The sequence below is a fragment of the Aspergillus campestris genome (genome assembly GCF_002847485.1).
Source record: "Aspergillus campestris IBT 28561 chromosome Unknown P168scaffold_4, whole genome shotgun sequence".
In the NCBI taxonomy this organism is placed as follows: Eukaryota; Fungi; Ascomycota; class Eurotiomycetes; order Eurotiales; family Aspergillaceae; genus Aspergillus; species Aspergillus campestris.
In genome coordinates, this window is record NW_020194339.1 from 203,195 (window position 1) to 221,224 (window position 18,030).

Below are 18,030 nucleotides of genomic sequence, written 5' to 3' on the forward strand. Positions count from 1 at the left end.
ACGCAGGTCAATCGCAGGTTCTCTCAGCCTTCCACACGGCCAAACCGCGACGGCCAATCACGCGTCTCAATGTGGGAATGACCCCGTCGTCACCAAAGTCGAGGTCGTCCAGGTTCAGGTGTTTGCTGTAGGACCAGAGCTGGACGAGCTGGAGGTCGGACGCATCCGCTGACGGGGGTATATATCGGTCGAGGAAGGTGGCAGATTTGGGCGCCACGACGAAGACCGGGTGGTTTGCATTGTCGGAGTCCTTGATGGACCGGCAGGATGGGACTGCCTTTTCCAGTTCCTGCGCCATCTGAAGTCCCGGAATGCCCATTAAGTCTCTGGTTTCGATGTCCAGCGGGAGGGAGTTGTTGTCTCCGAGGAGCCACAGGGGTGGGGAGTAGGTCTTCCACCAGAGCACTGTTGCGGAGACGCTGGGAAGTTCCCCGCCGGACGCCTTCATGGCGCTGGTGGAGATGATCGACGGCATGGCGATCTGAGCTGGCACCACGCCCCCTTGGTGGTAGACCCCCATCAAGAATCCCAAGGCCGCGTTGAAGATCACCCACGCGGCTAGAAACAGACGGGACGGGCCCATGCGGAAGCAGCTCAGAAGTAGGGGTATGCATGGGATCAGGAAGCGGGGTTCCTGGTGCGGAAAGAGGGACAGGATGGCCGTGGCCGAGATGGCTGAAACGGCGCGCATGTCTTTCAACCACGAGAAGCCAGCCGGGAAACTCAACACCGACGAGGCGATCATCGTCACGTAGGCGGGTCCGAGAAGTTGCGGTAGGTTGACTAGGAAGTGATTGTATCGAGGATGGATTCCATGGAGAGCCAGATTCGACTGATCGGTGTTGTATAGCAGGTTGTTCAGAGGCGTGATGACCGGGTCGTAGACCGCCGCCCAGAACGACGCGGACGGGTGGTAAAAGGCCGTGTCGATCAGGACCGCAATACCGAAGAACAGGAGACCGAACCCCACGAAGCAAACCAGGGACAGAGGTCTGAAGATCGAGTCAGTCATCAGTCTACCATCGCAATGTGACAGCACACGGATGAGGGGGACCTACTTGCGCCAGAAATGAGGCAGTAACTGGAACCCTGGGAAAAGGAGGAAGGCTGGGAAAGTAATGCGGTTGAAGACACCGGCGACAGCGATAAAGGAAAGAACCGCGCAGGAGAAGAGCGAAGAGCGTCTCTGTAAACAACCATCAGCTTGGAGAGCTTCACCTCACACTTGACCTCCTCCGTGGGGTGATCCGAACCTTATTCTCCACGATGCGACGAATCAAAACCAGACCCCAGGCTACCAACAACGTTTCAAGGGAGTTGGAGAAGGTGTGCGTCTGATACGTCCAGGTGACATACGAGGATGCGACCAGCACCACCGTGGCGCGACGCTGGCGCGGGAAGGGCACCAACTCATAAACCGCCCAGTCTTCCAGCACAAAGCTCAACAGAAACATACACCCGCGGATCAGGTGGTAGACCAGCTGCGGGGGAGGATTCGCGGTTCCGGTCTCGGTGTAGAACCATTTCAACAGGCTCATCGGCACGTCGTAGGTCGGCCATAATGGGAAAACGCTGCGAATCGGCTTCTCGGCGACAAACTCCCATGGTAATTTGGAGGGGAAGGAAAAGATTCGACCTGGAATTGTTCATTTAGTTTTTTTTCTTTCTTATACATAGTGACTCCCCAATCAGAAGTTTCAGAAAATAAATAATACAATAAGAAAACAGACGAGATCAAGACTTTGCGACGCTCTCAACAGCAGCTACCCGCCCATTTCCGACTGTCGCGCGAGGGATTACTCGCATCCGCGACTGATCGACCATCCGGCCATTCCGGTCAGGGGTGGGTGGGGTGTTGAAAAGGAGGGGGAAAATAAACAAAATTAAAAGAAAAATCAAAATTAGAAGGTCAACATACCGGCGAAAATTTCAGGCCCCTGGAAGTTTTCATCGGGATGAAGATAACTGGGGGAGAGGGCAAAGTAAACACGGATCACCAGGAGGAGTAGATATGTTCGTCTCCACATGACTCAGGCCAGGTGGTTGGACCACGAGAACAGCATATACAGGAGGAAGGGGTTCTCTTTTGTTTTTCACAGCATGAAGGACGGCGAAAGGGAGAGTTTATATCGGAGGAACATGCTGTGACTTGCTGCAATGACATGCAAGAGGAAAAAGAATTGGAGGATGGATATGATATATAAGAGGCGATCAAGGAGAGACGATCGTGTAAGCCATCCAAAAGGGAAAGGGGAGGGAAGGGGAAAGGAAAGGGAAAAGAAGCAGGGGCAGAGAGGGGAAGGGGATTTAAAATAGAGATGGAGGGAGGAGAACAGATCAGACAGCCTGTAAGATGAGGTGAAATGGGGTCAAATGAAAGGGAAGATCAGGATCATCGGAGGGCGAGTGGGAAGGATGGATCGGATTGACCAGACTAAGTCTATAGGTGAAGCTGATTGATGCAGCTAAGAGGCTTAAGAGCCGTGACACTAGAGTGCTCACTGTGCTGACCGAAGGGCAGACGCGTCGGAGGGTGATATCACCGTCATGAAGCTTTGAAGTGGAGAGGAATGAAATTACCCGATGAATCGAGGTGGGTCAATCAGTTGGATTCATTCTAACTATTAACAGGGAGATACACTATAGGTATTAGTGAGGTACAAGTCTGTCTGTCTGTCTGGTCTGATTGTGATGATGCATAATTAGTAATTCAGATATAACTGATGCCCAATCAGTCAGGCACCCACCAGGCACTCCAGCCCCAGGCACTCCAGGCAGCCACAGCTCCAGGCAGCAAGGCAGCCAGCCAGGCAGTCAGGCAGTCGGGCAGAATGACTCACCGCCCAGGCACAGTGGGGGCAAACCCCAATCCGGAACTGCATCATTATTACCACCAGGCAATGACCGAGTGAGCACTAAGTCACTTCCATCCTCGAACTGTTAGTAACAAGGCTGAGCCTCACGCTAAAGTTCTAGTCACTGACTACATCTTCACTTCCCTTTGTCTCTTCTCTTTCATCCACAACATTCTTTCACTTCTCTTTGACCCTTCCAGTGAGATCGTGAACGTTAAATACAGGTGTGTCCTCCCCTCTTCCTCGTGTCTCATCTCCATCAATTTTGGTTCCTCTTTCATTCTGCGTGTCCCCACTCCTCGCTTTCCCCGTACCCCTCTCGATCCGTTTACCTATTCTCGAGTCATCCTGCTTCATCTACACAATCTACCATTCAACATTACTGATCCCCGGAATCTTCAAACGTACAGATTCTCATCATGGCTGCCAACCAAACCCTGACGTTCCAAAGCTCCGATGGCGTCGATATTAGCGTCGGTAAGTGCGCCTTCAACGTGGCGCTGGACTCGTCCTTTCTTGCTAACGTGGTGTTTGACTGTAGATCGCGATGTCGCCGAGCGTTCTTTGCTCATCAAGAACATGCTGGAGGATCTGGGCGATGCCCACGAGGCCATCCCCATTCCCAACGTGAGTCCTCCAAATGCTTGGTCCTGAGATATCAAACGGCTAGTGGATCAGGCGACTCTAACTTTGTGTGTGATTAGGTCAACGAAGCCGTCCTGAAAAAGGTCATTGAGTGGTGCTCCTACCACAAGAACGACCCCCCCAGCACTGGCGACGACGATGACTCTCGCCGCAAGACGACCGATATCGACGAGTGGGACCAGAAGTTCATGCAGGTTGACCAGGAAATGCTGTTCGAGATCATTCTGGTTCGTCATCTTCCATCCACCCTGCTCAGGTGAGCGGACGGGCTAACATGGGTATAGGCTGCGAACTACCTCGATATCAAGGGTCTCCTGGATGTTGGCTGCAAGACCGTGGCCAACATGATCAAGGGCAAGTCCCCCGAGGAGATCCGCAAGACCTTCAACATCCAGAACGACTTCACCCCCGAAGAGGAGGACCAGATCCGTCGTGAGAACGAGTGGGCTGAGGAGTAAGTTCTTTGTTCCACTTAACTCTAGTACTATACTAATGATTTGCTACAACAGCCGCTAAGACGTCGCCTGCTCGATGTCGCTACACCCTACTCCGACCGGCAGTCTGCAATGCAGCGGATTCTGACCGGTAGGAGATGGGCCTGTCTTCACGATGTCTCGACTTTTGTTTCCTCTTTCCACGTCTGTTTCGATTCACGGCGTTCAAGGTTGATTAGGTCTCAGCGACTTTGCGCGCTTTCGTCGCACTGCTGTCTCGGTTCCTTCGAGTTTCTTAGTTCCTTCGAGTCTGGGGTTGGTATGGCTGGTTGGACAGGTGGTCTGAACGAACTTTGATTCTATGCCATCTTTAAACCCGCGTCGGTTGTCGTCCGCTTAGCTTTACACGAGAAAAACGATGATATCTTGTTTGGTCCAATTCTTTATCTACCATCGATCGCCGTAAGCTACTACGTAGTTCTTCTCTACATTGATAGGTAATCTGTTGTGCAACACCCAAGTGTTAGACAAGACCACACGGCCCGTTGACCCTGCACATAACAGGAGGGGTACCTTGTTCACCAGACCACGAGCACAAACTCCGGTGATTTTCTAGTACTGGCAAACAGTAGGTAGTAAGTTACAGCGACCTACGTATACCGAATTTACCACAAGAGAAGAACCATGGCGAACCACTCAACCTTACGAACAACAAAACGAATAGAAAAGAAGGATAGGAAAGGAGAATCATTCCAGCTCGTTATCCATCATAATTTTTTTGATTTTATCTTCAAAAAAGCTCGCGTACATAAATCAATACGGGTTCGACTCTCTAAGACCCCGTTTCAATTAACATGATACTAGACACCCTGCGCCATTAACCCGACGAATAGATAATACCGAGTCGCGCATTTCCTTATACACTGCATTTCCCCAGGGGATAAATGGTGTATAATGAAATGTTCAGATTGACAGATCGACCCGGGAGAGGAAAGACAAAGACATTTCCTGGTTGATTGCGGTTCGAAGGAAAAAGACAACGGATGGCTCAGATCAATGAAACGAAACGAGAGCCCAGACAACTAGCCCAAATTGATTTAATTTAATTGACAAGCAGAACGGCCGAGGTCGCGAGACATTTTTGTATGGTATGCGGTATCACCGTGGGACGAAAAACAATTGCAGGTCGGAGCACATCTCGATCGAAAAGGGAGAAAGATATTGGGGAGGGGCGGCGGAGAGAATGTGTATTCGTGACGATGCGAGTTGTTTAGATACCCAGACGGGTCTTGCGCCAGTGCCTACGCTTAGCGTTGTATCTGGGGGAAAGAATACCGAGTCAGCTGAGTTCTTTTTCTTCGTTCTGTTGTGTCCTCCGTTGGTTCGGTGGGGGATCTTCAATCGGTTGTATGTGGTGGTGGTTCTTTCTTTTCGCCCGTATTCCCTTCTCTTTCTCGCTTGGCTGATTCTTTGCTTCCTCGTGCCTTGTCGTGGTTGATGCTTGGTCGAAGGCGAGGTGTAGATCGTTGTGCGTCCATCCATCCAATCCACATATACCGACCGATCGAAGATCCGAATCCGAGGGGAGATAAGGCAGATGTATTTACCTGATGGTGTTACCGGTCCTCAGACGAATCCACTGGGGGATGGGACGGTTCTGCTTCTGGGCTTTGGCAAGCTTCTGCTTGGTGCGGAAACTCTTGTGGCTCTATATATCGAAAAGGAAAAAAATCGTCAGCAGGCGGTTCTCCCAGGTTGTTTCGTTCATTTTGGCGATTGATTCAAGGTGTATTGATCCTTCATGCCACATGGTGTAGGGGGTACTAACCGGCATCTTGACAACTTTTCGCGATGGCGAGCTGGTAGATGGACTGGCGATAGTGAGGTTGTCGACCGGTCTGTCTTCAAGGGCCCATTCGTCGGGTGGTTTTTTTGTGCGGACAGGGCTTAGCCGGTTCGCTTCTGTGGGGTCATGTGATGGTGTGGTGGCCTGAGGCGGGAGGTCTATGTGGGTGGTGATTGGTTGAGACGGATACTGCGCTCCGTTTAGGGGAAAGTGTGCTTTTTGGCTGGACTCTGGTACCGTCTCCTATATTGAGATAAGAGGCCTAGATTTCAACACCGCTCCTATGGCTTAGTTGGTAAAGCGCATCACTAGTATGCTCAGTTATGATGAGATCCTCGGTTCGAATCCGAGTGGGAGCATTTCTTTTTGTTTTTTGCCTTCATTCTACTTCTATCCTTTGTAACTCTTTGGCTCTCTTGAACTGGCTGTGTGCAGGGTCAATTGAGGTGTGCGTCTAACTTTTGAACATTTGGGGTCTGGGAGGTTGAAGAGGAGCGCTGTAGTAATAGTACAGCGGTCCGCAAGTGTATTTGTCCTCTATGCTTGATTCCAGATACCAACAAAGATATGTTCTGTATAGCTTCTCAATACAGCAATTGAATATTTAGTTTACGATTCAAGTCTTCGTAAGTGAATAATCAAGTGATAACAAAGCAATACTTTGCTAACTAGTTAATACAGGTATAAATAGTAAGACACTAAGCATATAACTATATTGAACTTGGTCAATATTTCCAAATCCATAAAACTGTCTTGATATGGTTATGAATAGTCTGCAATAATCTGCAACTAATCCACAACCAGCTGCAACCAGCTGCAGCCGGTGGCAACCCCTTGCAACTTTTGCCATCGCCCACTATGTACCCACTACTAAAGCACAATCTATGGCAGTATTACCACATGTCTGTTGAGGGGTAGTTTTTGAATACATTGAGACGTCAGGATTTGCTGGGTCATCATGGGCCGGCAAATAGCCATATGTGATTTGACAGACATATAGAGTCCATCACTGACATGGGAAACTCCAGGAGCTCGATATGTCTCTAATCAATTATTCTATATGATGGCATGGATCAAATACTGTCACGACTTTTGCTATTGAATGACTATCAACAACTGTACCAATTGCGTTCTCGGTTTCATCTTTGCCTTCCTTTATCATGAGATCCCTCTAAAGACGATGGGTTGAATAGGCCTGCTGTTTTCGTGGCTACAGCTGATTAAATGATATCTTTGTTTTCACGAGCCTACCAGGCTGGGATGACATCGCACAGAGATATGATATCGGGTACGCTAGACACCGTTCCTAACGCTAGACAACGTTCCTAATGTATAGACCCTAGGGTATAGAGGGCGTATGGAAGTAAAAGGACCACCCGGGTACCGCCATCTACCAATCTTCCAGTCATACTTAAGTACAACTCATAGTACGAGACAGTCTTTCTCATACCTAGTAGAACCTGATATAAAGCCTAGGCTCAGCCACCATGAGTTTCTATGGAGTTACCAAGGGCGAGTCGGTCCTAGATCACCCTTCAAGATTCCAATCTTTCTCATGAGATTTCACTTCGTAAAATAAGCCTATATATTCCCCATGATCGATGGTAGAGTCCCGCTAGTAATCGTTTGCTATCAATGTTGTCGAGGCAATGATACCCTCGGGTATACCGAGCAAAGAATACAGTAGAGGGAACATCCTTGGTATGGTTTGGACGCTAACAGATAACCATCCCATGCTTTACTTAATTAGATCTGTTTGATTATGGCCTGACCGGGTGTAGCCTCTGGCGTGTACTTATCTGTGGAAACAAGCATGGGTAGATACGTGGGTAGTCAGGAAGGGTCCCTGTGAAGTGAGAGGTGAGAAACAGGAATCGAGAGTTGTGTTTTGTCAGTCTCGCTCTATAGTAAATCGATTAGATTAGATGACGCATAGAAGGATAGGATGTACTCACCGATATGAAAATTGGTATTCAAACGTACTTGGGAAACAGACATAATTTGTACTTCTCCCATCCTAATGATAGGTAAGACCACGCCATCACTATCTGAGTCCCATGCGGCCTGTTAAACTGACTCCTTTTGCTGTCATGCATATTCTGTCATCTATGACTGCATTAGCAAAAGCATATTGAAATTTTCTGCTATCCAGATCGTGTATTGGTATGCCGTCTACTTCCTAGCATAGCAGTCAAGGCTGGCCCGACGGTTCAGATCACGACATCGCTATCAATTATCATAATAGAAAAGCCTAACATCAACCAATCAGCTCCTATGGCTTAGTTGGTAAAGCGCATCACTAGTATGCTCAGTTATGATGAGATCCTCGGTTCGAATCCGAGTGGGAGCAATTTCTTTTTGTTTTTTTCCCTCCATGACCTTTTTTTCGGAGTGAGTGGAGAAATACTTTTTTATGCTGGTTATGCAGCATTGCAGTGGCTTGGATGTTGAGCATAACCCGGAGTGCGGTGGAATGTTGTCCGTGGAACTGAGCATACTTCGGAGCTCGGAATACTATTTGGTTTGGTTTCGTAGGCGGTTCGGTGGTGTCGTTGCTTCCCGGCTCTTGGGGTGGGGGTACACCCGGAAACCCCTTGATGAAACTTGGAAGACGACGGGTGGCGGCCAGGGGGTCATGGTTCTTGGTAATTGAGTGGAATACCAATCCCATGATGGGCATGTGGGCATACCTGGTTGTTAGCTTTGGGGGATGGCACCGCATATTGAACCATGATCTCATTGTAGAGTTCCTAGTTGGATGGGAGCTGTTTTCCTTTTCGATTCCTCTGTTCGGTATGTGGTGGTATGAGAGTAGGCAGAGAAGATATCGGGTAGCATGCTTGTTTTCCTTCTTGGTCGTCGACTGGGATCTGTATACATACGCCTATCAATGGGCCCCGCGGGGTGTATTACACTTGTTGTGGCTGATGTAACTGATGGATGCTCATTTAAAATTGTCAATATACGTCCAAAGACGCGGGCTATCATAGCAGATTATACCGAGCTATTGGGGGAGGCATTTTCACGTGGTCAAGTATTCATAGAGAACTTGCTATATCTTGAATATACTTGCTAACTATATTTCGAAAATCGAGATATATCATCTGCTATGGTACGTACTGTGTGATTGCGACACGTGCAATCAGCCAACATGTCAGCTGAGGTATTCGGTCTTGTCTCACATGTTGTTTTCTGATTGTTCAGGTTTTCTTGATATCTTTGTGGCTATTCGCAACTCTTTTCATGGACTTGGTAACCATCGATTTCTTGATATCTTGACCATTTTCATCGGTCCTCCCGCACCTACCTATAAACATGTTTGCCTGTCCCTCTACCCAGAGCACCTAAGACTTAAGAACCTGCTTTTCTGGTGCATTTGTCCCTTACATCTTCTGTGTGACTACTCAGCTAAATCTTAGCATATGTTTTAGTCATTGACCGTGTTTGTGCTCCGCCTATTTTGGTGCAACGACGGCGGGGCACCCGTAGTACATGAAATATCGAATATACATCTGGGTTTCAACCTGGTTTGTGCCACGGGTTATATGATTTGGTATATAATCTGCTTTATATGGCTCCGTCGTGTTCTAGATCTTACCGTGGCATGGTTGGACTAGCAGCCCAGACTCAAGTTGGTAGAACTGTAAGGTTCAGCCTTGGGCTGCATAATATATATTTTACCCCCCTGCGTCATCCGCTGGTCTGCAACATGGAACAATGGCCTCGGCTGTGAGTAGATCAATCGATTATGTCTGTATATGCTGGATATTAATACTAGTAGAATATTACCAGGAGTGGATATATAGCCAAAAGGATACATGTTGCGTGTAGTTTAGCAGGTTGGCAAAATGGCGATAAAGTAGACTTATACGTGAGACACCAATTCCCTGGACTATAAGCCTACAGAAAGGCCATATCAACCAATCAGCTCTTATGGCTTAGTTGGTAAAGCGCATCACTAGTAATGATGAGATCCTCGGTTCGAATCCGAGTGAGAGCACTTCTTTTTTGCCTTTCTTTTATCTTCACCGTGGTTGTGGGGTACCGAGCATATAGGTTGAATTAGAGTGACAGTAGATATCGGCTCTTATGGCTTAGTTGGTAAAGCGCATCACTAGTAATGATGAGATCCTCGGTTCGAATCCGAGTGAGAGCATTTCTTTTTTGCTTTTTTAGTCTCCTACATATTCCGAATATGTGGGCGGGTATTGACCGTAACAGCTATGCTGCAGATTTCCTTTTTTCTTTTGTTCTTTTTTACTTGCCTTGCCTAGTAGTACTGGCCTGCATGGACACCTCATCCGGTACCTCGGCCTGCTTGGAACTCCACGCGGTAGTTTCTTCGACGTTAAATTCACCTTACGCTAAGAAAATAGGTCGCTGCAAACTAGATATCCAACCCAGCGATGCATTTTATGATTGAGCGGTGGACACGTCGATAAAACAGTCGCCTCATACAATATCGATAGATCACATGGCCACTGACTGGACCCAGCCACTAACGCCACATTCTAGAAAATCCCGCTTCAATCGAGAAGCCATCCATGCACCGGATGCGGGAGCCTGACCTGCCGCAGAGCCATTCTGAGTCAAAAGCGTTTCCTTTCCAGTCCCGCTCGCTCGGGCGGGAATCTACCGGTCCTTCTGACCAGTTCTACCCGGCCGCACCTGACCGGGATGATGGATCGCTTTGTTGAGCCTCGTGTTTGAGGAGTCATGGTGATAGGATTATGTCGGGGAATTTATATACCGTGTAATAATGGACTATAATGGGGGTCCAAAATGGAGGAGGGGGGGCTAGTCCATGCAGGATACCCGCATCCTGATGAGATCTCGTGTTTTGAGTATTATCGCGGGCTGGGTTGGAACTCATATTAGTTATCGGCAGTCAATTACTCATTATACTGAGTGAGTTCTATCGTCTTCAATGTTGATTAGCGAAGATAGGAGGTGGAATACACCGCCGTATGCGTTTTAACGACCCACATGAAAATCACCACGACTGCTAGATCCTGTTAAGATCAAGCCTGGACCGAGATAGAGTAAAAGCTTAGGCAACAACCTCTAATCCAATCACGTTCAGCATTCCAGAACGAATACGAGAGCCAGACTGGGTCCATGGTTGATCGCTGGAGACGGATAGACATGCTCGGGGTTCGGATCACCCCGACCCCGAATTCCTTGTATTCTAGGCAGTAAAGGGTGGGTAATGGGTATGCATGTAAGACGGGTTAATTACTAGTCTGTAACCATCATACCGACACTGTTACCTACTTTGCTTCAAACGGTCCCCGACTTTCTTGTACAGAATTGATCGGTGTTTTTACCATAGAGGCGCAGGGACATTGTCCTGCTTTGAGACAATGGGACCAGATAGGAGGACTACACTTGCGGGGGATCCTGACCCATGGTGGGTGGGTGCAAAACTGGTTGGATCAAATCGACGAGGATCCACCAGGTTCCCTAGATATAGCCCTGAAAGACTCATCGCCGCGTCATGCCTTGTATTAGGTGCCCATTATCATACAAGACTGATATTATCTGATTTATGCCTCAAGTCAACGGTGAGTCAGAATGTAAAGTCCGTGGGCCTGTCAATCGAGGCTATAATCATCAAGGACCATTGAGTCATCCGTCTCGGGACGTGACAATTGACTTCATGACCCAGAGCCGATCCCAGATGTGGATAATAACCGGGGGCTAAATCCCTAACGCGTGGCCAATGCCCCATTGTGATCTAGGAACAGGATCCGCTGGTGACGAGTTGTTGAGGAGGATGATATTGGGGATGGTCACCTTGCGTCGGGATGTCCTCGTGGTTTAAGGTTGTATTGGTAACGGAGTAACGTGCATGTTACTTGGAAACATTGATCGTATCTGATCTGTCCTATTTATAATCTATAACCATGGAAGGGAGTGGAGAACTGCTAGTGATTATGAACACTACGGAGTTTTCCGTACTATCATCAAAATTACCTTTGGTAGGGTAGGATAAGGCGGAGGCCAAGACCATATGGGGTTGATATTTCATGCTGTACCACTGCGTCGGATGTTATTAGGTACCTGTGGAGCTCTAGTATTACCATCATGATGAGGATGATATTCCAGATCCTGAGAGTGAAAGATAGGTAATGAACTACAAGAGGTATTGAAGAGTCAAACTAGTGCATAAAAAAATATTCGGAAGGTCAGAACTCCGATTGGTCGAGACAAGTTTTTTATTCTGACACAATCTGTATGCAAACGTGACGGCCCTTTGCGCTTGGTTTCTATGGACTTTAAAGAGGGTTCTTCTCCTTCGAGCCGACTGTCTCGGGGGAAATTACGACTTCAAAAATCCTAAAATAAGTGACTTTGCCCTTCCTCCCCCTTTCCTCACCCCTTTCATTTCTTATTATTGTTCTCCCCTCTGGAACGCTCGGGGGCAAGGCACACGGGTCTCATACCATTCTCCACACAACAAGGGACGTGTTTGCATTCCGAGTCCTCACGGTATTCACGCTGTATCCACTGGGACGGTCTCCTAGAACACCCTTCGTTATCCCACCCCCCCCACACGGGGTCGCGGCGTGTTGGAATTCCACTTCGACGCCCTTCTTGCTACTACCCTTGCTCCCCCATTAAAGGGGTGATTATCATCTCACCCAGTGCTCCGTCTTTCAAACTTTCTCCGACCTTTTGCATTCTCGCCTCATGGAGTAGTGGCTATCTAGAGTGGCCGCACTGCTTCGCGATATCGACAACCCCGACACAGCCTGAGGCCCGACATCATGGCGCCGCCGTCTGGAAACAACAATGTACCCTCCAACGTCCCCGAGGACGTGGACAGGCCCGAGTCGCAGAGGCGGGAGCTCCCCCCACCGGCCCCCTGGTGCGCTCGACATCGAAGACACCATCGACGGTCTCCGGTTCGACAGTAGCCCCCAGATCGGAGAAAGAATCAGATCCGCAGCCGTCACCCGCTAACCAAGTCTCCGTGGGTGAGGGGGATGACCCGCTGTATGGCCATCTCATGGAGGATGAGAGGAACGTCCTCAAGAAGCAGCTCGAGGCAGAGGAGGCCAAGGTGTCTTTTTTTCTCCTCTACCGCTATGCGACGAGGATGGATATCTTCATCATCGTCGTGAGCTCCATCTGCGCCATTGCTGCCGGTATTGCACTGCCCTTGATGACCGTATGTTTTGATCGATCCAGGCCTCTAGGGCGTTCTGCGTAATGCAACGGCGCATGCTGACCATCTCTTCCAGATCGTTTTTGGCTCGTTGGCTTCGGGGTTTCAGGGAATCGCCCTAGACTCCATTTCCTTCAGTGAATTCAACCACATGTTGACGCAGAATGTGTTGTACTTTATCTATCTTGGAATTGGCGAATTTGCAACGATATATGTCAGCACCGTTGGTTTCATCTATACCGGCGAGCATATCACCCAGAAGATTCGGGAACACTACCTCCAGTCCATTCTGAGACAGAACATGGCTTATTTCGACAAGCTGGGTGCCGGCGAGGTGACGACTCGCATCACCGGCGACACCAATCTCATTCAGGATGGTATTTCTGAGAAGGTCGGACTCACCCTGACCGCCGTCGCCACCTTCATCGCCGCGTTCGTTGTCGCCTATATCAAGTATTGGAAACTCGCCCTGATCTGTTCGTCGACGATCGTCGCTTTGCTCCTGGTGATGGGTGGAAGCTCTCGGTTCATTATCAAGAACAGCAAGGACGCCCTGGAACACTACGGTGCCGGCGGCACCGTCGCCGAGGAAGTCATCAGTTCAATCCGAAATGCGACCGCCTTTGGCACGCAGGATAAGCTGGCCCGACAGTACGAGGTGCATTTGGACGCAGGTCGGAAACCCGGCACCAGAGTGCAAATCATCATTGGCTTGATGATTGGGGCGATGTTTGGTGTCATGTTTTCCAACTACGGCCTTGGCTTCTGGATGGGCTCCCGTTTCATCGTCAGCCATGAGGTCAACGTCGGCGAGGTTCTCACCGTGTTGATGTCAATCTTGATCGGCTCCTTCAGTCTCGGCAACGTGAGCCCGAATGGTCAGGCTTTCGCCGGCGCCATTGCCGCCGCTGCCAAGATCTACACCACGATCGACCGTCCCTCCCCGCTGGACCCCTACTCCGACGAGGGGGAGATTCTGGAGCATCTGGAGGGCAACATCGAGCTCCGAAATGTTAAGCACATCTATCCTTCGCGCCCCGAGGTCACAATTATGGAAGATGTGTCCTTGTCTATCCCGGCCGGGAAGACCACCGCATTGGTGGGGCCGTCGGGGTCGGGAAAGAGCACGGTAGTCGGCCTGGTCGAACGGTTCTACTTTCCCGTCAGTGGTGCGGTCCTGTTAGATGGGCACGATATTCAGGGCATCAACCTCCGTTGGTTGCGCCAGCAGGTGTCTCTGGTTAGCCAGGAACCCGTCTTGTTTGGCACCACGATCTACCAGAACATCAAGTATGGCTTGTTCGGCACGAAATACGAACACGAGTCCGAGGAAAAGGTCAAGGAATTGATCGAAGATGCGGCAAAGATGGCCAATGCCCACGACTTCATCACAGGTCTGCCTGAAGGCTATGAGACTAATGTCGGACAGCGAGGCTTCTTGCTCTCTGGTGGTCAGAAGCAGCGGATTGCCATTGCCCGCGCCATAGTCAGTGACCCCAAGATCCTCTTGCTCGACGAGGCGACCTCTGCCCTGGACACCAAGTCGGAAGGAATCGTGCAGGCCGCCCTTGACAAAGCTGCCGAGGGCCGGACGACTATTGTGATTGCTCACCGTCTGTCAACCATCAAAGCGGCCCACAACATCGTTGTCTTGGTCGACGGCAGGATTGTGGAGCAAGGTAACCACGATGAACTGGTCGATCGCCGAGGCACCTATCATGATCTGGTGGAAGCGCAGCGGATCAACGAGGCGAAAGATGCCGAAGCCATCGATATTGAGGACGACGAAGACGACGACGATGAAGATGAGGATCATGTTCCTAAAGCAGGAAACGTGGAGCGCATCCAAACCGCGGGCAGCTCTGGCTCTATGTCTGTGGATCCCGACGACGAAAAGCTTCAGGTCGAGTTGGGCCGCTCCGGAACTCACAAGTCGGTTTCGAGCGCCATCATGTCCAAGAGAGAACCCGAGAAGACCAAGAAATACTCCCTCTGGGGGTTGATCAAGTTTATTGCGTCATTCAACCGTCCTGAGCTCCCGTTCATGATCATCGGCTTGATCTTTGCGACTCTTGCCGGAGGTGGTCAACCTACCCAGGCAGTCCTGTTCGCCAAGGCCATTAGCACACTCTCCCTGCCCGAAAGCATGTTCGACACGCTTCGGCACGATGCCAACTTTTGGGCCCTCATGTTCTTTGTGATTGGGATCGTCCAGCTCATCACCCTCTCGATCAACGGAACAGCATTCGCGATTTGCTCGGAGCGCTTGATTTGTCGGGCCCGCAGCAAGGCGTTCAGGTCGATTTTGCGGCAAGACATCTCGTTCTTCGACAAAGAAGAGAACAGCACTGGCGCCTTGACCTCTTTTCTGTCCACGGAGACGAAGCACCTGTCCGGAGTCAGTGGAGCAACTCTGGGAACCATTCTGATGACCGGCACGACTCTAACAGCGGCCATGGCTATCGCTCTCGCCATTGGGTGGAAATTAGCCCTGGTCTGCATTTCCGTCGTTCCGGTCCTTTTGGCTTGCGGGTTCTATCGCTTCCACATGCTGGCTAAATTCCAGGAGAGATCCAAGGTGGCCTACGAAGGGTCTGCAAGTTACGCTTGCGAGGCTACCTCGGCCATCCGCACAGTGGCTTCGCTCACGCGCGAGCACGATGTCTGGGATATCTATCACGCTCAGTTGGACGCCCAGGGACGGAAGAGCTTGAAGTCCGTGTTAGCCTCCTCCGTGCTTTACGCCGGCTCCCAGGCCCTTGTTTTCTTCTGTACCGCGCTCGGGTTCTGGTACGGCGGTACGCTGCTCGGAAAACACGAATATTCCATCTTCCGCTTCTTCGTGTGCTTCGCCGAGGTCCTCTTCGGCGCGCAATCCGCAGGAACCGTGTTCTCGTTCTCCCCGGACATGGGCAAGGCCAAGAACGCCGCCGCCGAGTTCCGCCGCCTCTTCGACCGGAAACCGACCATCGACACCTGGTCTGAAGAGGGCGAGCAGCTCGAGTCCGTGGAGGGACACATCGAGTTCAAGGGGGTGCGCTTCCGCTACCCCAATCGCCCCGAGCAGCCGGTCCTCCGCGGGCTGAACCTGAGTGTGAAGCCGGGGCAGTATATCGCGCTTGTCGGGCCCAGCGGTTGCGGAAAGAGCACTACTATTGCGTTGCTGGAGCGCTTCTACGATGCTGTGTCTGGTCGTATCCTCATCGACGGCAAGGATATCACTAAGCTCAATATCAACTCGTACCGCAGCTTCCTGGCGCTCGTCAGCCAGGAACCGACCTTGTATCAGGGAACGGTCAAGGATAACATTATGCTTGGTGTCGATGCAGAAGAGATGCCTGAGAAGGCCATTGTGCAGGCATGCAAGGACGCTAATATTTACGATTTCATCATGTCTCTTCCGTATGTCCTTTCTACCCCTCCCCTTTCCTCTCTTTGATCTGAACCATCTACTAACATCAATTCTAGGGAGGGCTTCAACACAGTGGTCGGAAACAAAGGAGGCATGCTCTCCGGCGGCCAAAAGCAGCGTATCGCCATCGCGCGCGCCCTCCTCCGGGACCCGAAGGTCCTCCTCCTCGACGAAGCCACCTCAGCCCTGGACTCAGAATCCGAAAAGGTCGTCCAAGCCGCTCTGGACGCCGCCGCCAAGGGCCGCACGACCATCGCCGTCGCGCACCGGCTCAGCTCGATCCAGAAAGCCGATATCATCTACGTGTTCGACCAGGGCAAGATCGTCGAGAGCGGCAACCACCAGGAGCTGATCCGCAGCAAGGGCCGGTATTACGAGCTGGTTAACATGCAGAGTTTGGGCAAGGCCGGTTGATTGTCGCTTGTGCTATATTTCTGATTGATTGATTGCCCTGCGGCTGTTTCGCGTATTGTATGCTTATATACACTTCCATCACCCTATAATGTTTTTTGGTCATTGGTTATTGGGCAGGTTACCATTTCCGAGTTATCTATCCTTTTGATGCTGTTTTTTGTGATGTTCTTTCTCCCTTCTCCACTTGGGCTTTGGGATAAAAATCTTGTTTAGGAGTTGGTTGTTATTTGTTGTTATCTAGATCTGCTGTGCCAGGCTTTCGGTCGTCCGATATTAGGCTTGGGAGATATCTTTTTAATGAATTCAACGCATCGTATTAATACATATATCTCTTTGAGTAATTTCGCAATAATGCTGTAGGTTTATTAATCATAACCTGTCACCAGATGTTGGTATAATCATCCCTCAACACCGACTAGTCACGATCTCCCACCCCAAACCCCCGCTGCACATCAATCTGTCGCTCCCCCCGCGCATCAGCAAGTAGACCCATCAGGCCTTGGGCGATGTCCTTAATCTCGTTGTAGTCGTGGAGGAGTCGGATATGTCGCCGGACGGTGATGGAGGGGTCATTTCTGGGCTGTTAGCTGGTTGATTGTACAGATTGGTTGGGGTCATTACTTTAGTTGAGACTTTGTCTTTAGGAGTTGGGCCTCTAGCTCGGCGGTTTGGGATTCGAGGGTTGCGATTGAGGTTTGGAGGGTTGTCTGTGGATGGTTAGTTTTACACCCTCCCTTTTGGTTTCTCCGTGCCTTTTGATTATCTGTTTGGGATGTCTTGGATTGGGTTGATGTCAAACTTGAAGGAGGTGGATATCATACTAGTTTCTTTTCTCTCTGGGTCTGCTGTTCTGGGGTGAGTGTGGAGGGTTTGTCTTGGTTGGTAGGTGCGCCCCCTGTGGATGGAGAGGAGTTGTTTATTGCTGAGGACATCGTGATATGAGTACCCTGATGAATTTATTGGGTTTGGTTATTAGGATCACACTTGTGATTGCATGTTGGTACTATCTACTCCGTAGGTGATTTGATCTGCCAGGATATCAGTACTTATTTAATGAATGTGTGGATGTGCGGGTCTTACTGATTATGTGGTTGAAATGAAGACTGACTGCATGCGATCTTAAATAGCTTTACATCCGATCCACTTGTAATTTGAAAACCAATTGTCATGCAGGTAGACCATGTTCATGGATAGACATGTTCATATAGAAACAGAAGATGACGGGGATCACGTGCAGACGATAACGGGACGGA

The 18,030-nt window shown here is 50.0% G+C and overlaps 5 protein-coding genes and 4 non-coding genes across 9 annotated transcripts; 6 read left to right on the forward strand and 3 right to left on the reverse strand.

Moving 5' to 3' along the window:
- Positions 1-7: 7 nt before the first annotated feature.
- On the reverse strand, positions 8-2,027 carry smp3 (glycosylphosphatidylinositol-alpha 1,2 mannosyltransferase smp3; the record flags this gene model as incomplete). Its single annotated transcript, XM_024833347.1, has 4 exons — positions 8-992; positions 1,059-1,186; positions 1,254-1,636; positions 1,919-2,027. 4 exons carry the CDS (start codon positions 2,025-2,027, stop codon positions 8-10), a joined length of 1,605 nt encoding a protein of 534 aa, XP_024693996.1.
- Positions 2,028-3,150: 1,123 nt separating this feature from the next.
- On the forward strand, positions 3,151-4,317 carry skpA (SCF ubiquitin ligase subunit skpA). Its single transcript, XM_024834936.1, has 5 exons — positions 3,151-3,332; positions 3,397-3,482; positions 3,560-3,727; positions 3,785-3,954; positions 4,010-4,317. The coding sequence occupies exons 1-5, from the start codon at positions 3,275-3,277 to the stop codon at positions 4,014-4,016; spliced, it is 489 nt and encodes a 162-aa protein (XP_024693997.1). The 5' UTR covers positions 3,151-3,274; the 3' UTR covers positions 4,017-4,317.
- A 621-nt stretch (positions 4,318-4,938) lies between these two features.
- P168DRAFT_123014 (60S ribosomal protein eL39) lies at positions 4,939-5,843 on the reverse strand. Its single transcript, XM_024832633.1, has 3 exons — positions 5,763-5,843; positions 5,542-5,642; positions 4,939-5,253 (listed from the first exon to the last, which is right to left on the reverse strand). The coding sequence occupies exons 1-3, from the start codon at positions 5,766-5,768 to the stop codon at positions 5,205-5,207; spliced, it is 156 nt and encodes a 51-aa protein (XP_024693998.1). The 5' UTR covers positions 5,769-5,843; the 3' UTR covers positions 4,939-5,204.
- A 214-nt stretch (positions 5,844-6,057) lies between these two features.
- On the forward strand, positions 6,058-6,139 carry P168DRAFT_t70. The gene has a single exon. It is a non-coding gene; the product is annotated as a tRNA-Thr (tRNA).
- Positions 6,140-8,048: 1,909 nt separating this feature from the next.
- Positions 8,049-8,130, forward strand: P168DRAFT_t71. The gene has a single exon. It is a non-coding gene; the product is annotated as a tRNA-Thr (tRNA).
- Positions 8,131-9,707: 1,577 nt separating this feature from the next.
- P168DRAFT_t72 lies at positions 9,708-9,780 on the forward strand. The gene has a single exon. It is a non-coding gene; the product is annotated as a tRNA-Thr (tRNA).
- An 83-nt stretch (positions 9,781-9,863) lies between these two features.
- On the forward strand, positions 9,864-9,936 carry P168DRAFT_t73. Its single transcript has one exon. It is a non-coding gene; the product is annotated as a tRNA-Thr (tRNA).
- Positions 9,937-12,103: 2,167 nt separating this feature from the next.
- mdr1 (ABC multidrug transporter Mdr1) lies at positions 12,104-17,099 on the forward strand. Its single transcript, XM_024836885.1, has 4 exons — positions 12,104-12,601; positions 12,670-12,954; positions 13,028-16,353; positions 16,420-17,099. Exons 1-4 carry the CDS (start codon positions 12,551-12,553, stop codon positions 16,775-16,777), a joined length of 4,020 nt encoding a protein of 1,339 aa, XP_024693999.1. The 5' UTR covers positions 12,104-12,550; the 3' UTR covers positions 16,778-17,099.
- Positions 17,100-17,192: 93 nt separating this feature from the next.
- On the reverse strand, positions 17,193-17,915 carry P168DRAFT_325763 (SWI5/SAE3 family protein; the record flags this gene model as incomplete). The annotated part of the gene is made up of 4 exons (XM_024841049.1): positions 17,858-17,915; positions 17,599-17,805; positions 17,399-17,484; positions 17,193-17,352 (listed from the first exon to the last, which is right to left on the reverse strand). Exons 2-4 carry the CDS (start codon positions 17,707-17,709, stop codon positions 17,193-17,195), a joined length of 357 nt encoding a protein of 118 aa, XP_024694000.1. The 5' UTR covers positions 17,710-17,805; positions 17,858-17,915.
- Between the last annotated feature and the right edge of the window lie 115 nt (positions 17,916-18,030).

Coding starts and splice junctions, on each gene's coding strand:
- skpA (XM_024834936.1), top strand. CDS start 3,275: ATGGCTGCCAACCAAACCCTGACGTTCCAAAGCTCCGATGGCGTCGAT. Junction 3,333..3,396: donor TGGCGTCGATATTAGCGTCG/GTAAGTGCGCCT, acceptor GTTTGACTGTAG/ATCGCGATGTCGCCGAGCGT. Junction 3,728..3,784: donor TGCTGTTCGAGATCATTCTG/GTTCGTCATCTT, acceptor ACATGGGTATAG/GCTGCGAACTACCTCGATAT.
- P168DRAFT_123014 (XM_024832633.1), bottom strand. Junction 5,254..5,541: donor AGGACCGGTAACACCATCAG/GTAAATACATCT, acceptor TCTTTCCCCCAG/ATACAACGCTAAGCGTAGGC.
- mdr1 (XM_024836885.1), top strand. CDS start 12,551: ATGGCGCCGCCGTCTGGAAACAACAATGTACCCTCCAACGTCCCCGAG. Junction 12,602..12,669: donor CCTCCAACGTCCCCGAGGAC/GTGGACAGGCCC, acceptor TCGACATCGAAG/ACACCATCGACGGTCTCCGG. Junction 12,955..13,027: donor TTGCACTGCCCTTGATGACC/GTATGTTTTGAT, acceptor CATCTCTTCCAG/ATCGTTTTTGGCTCGTTGGC.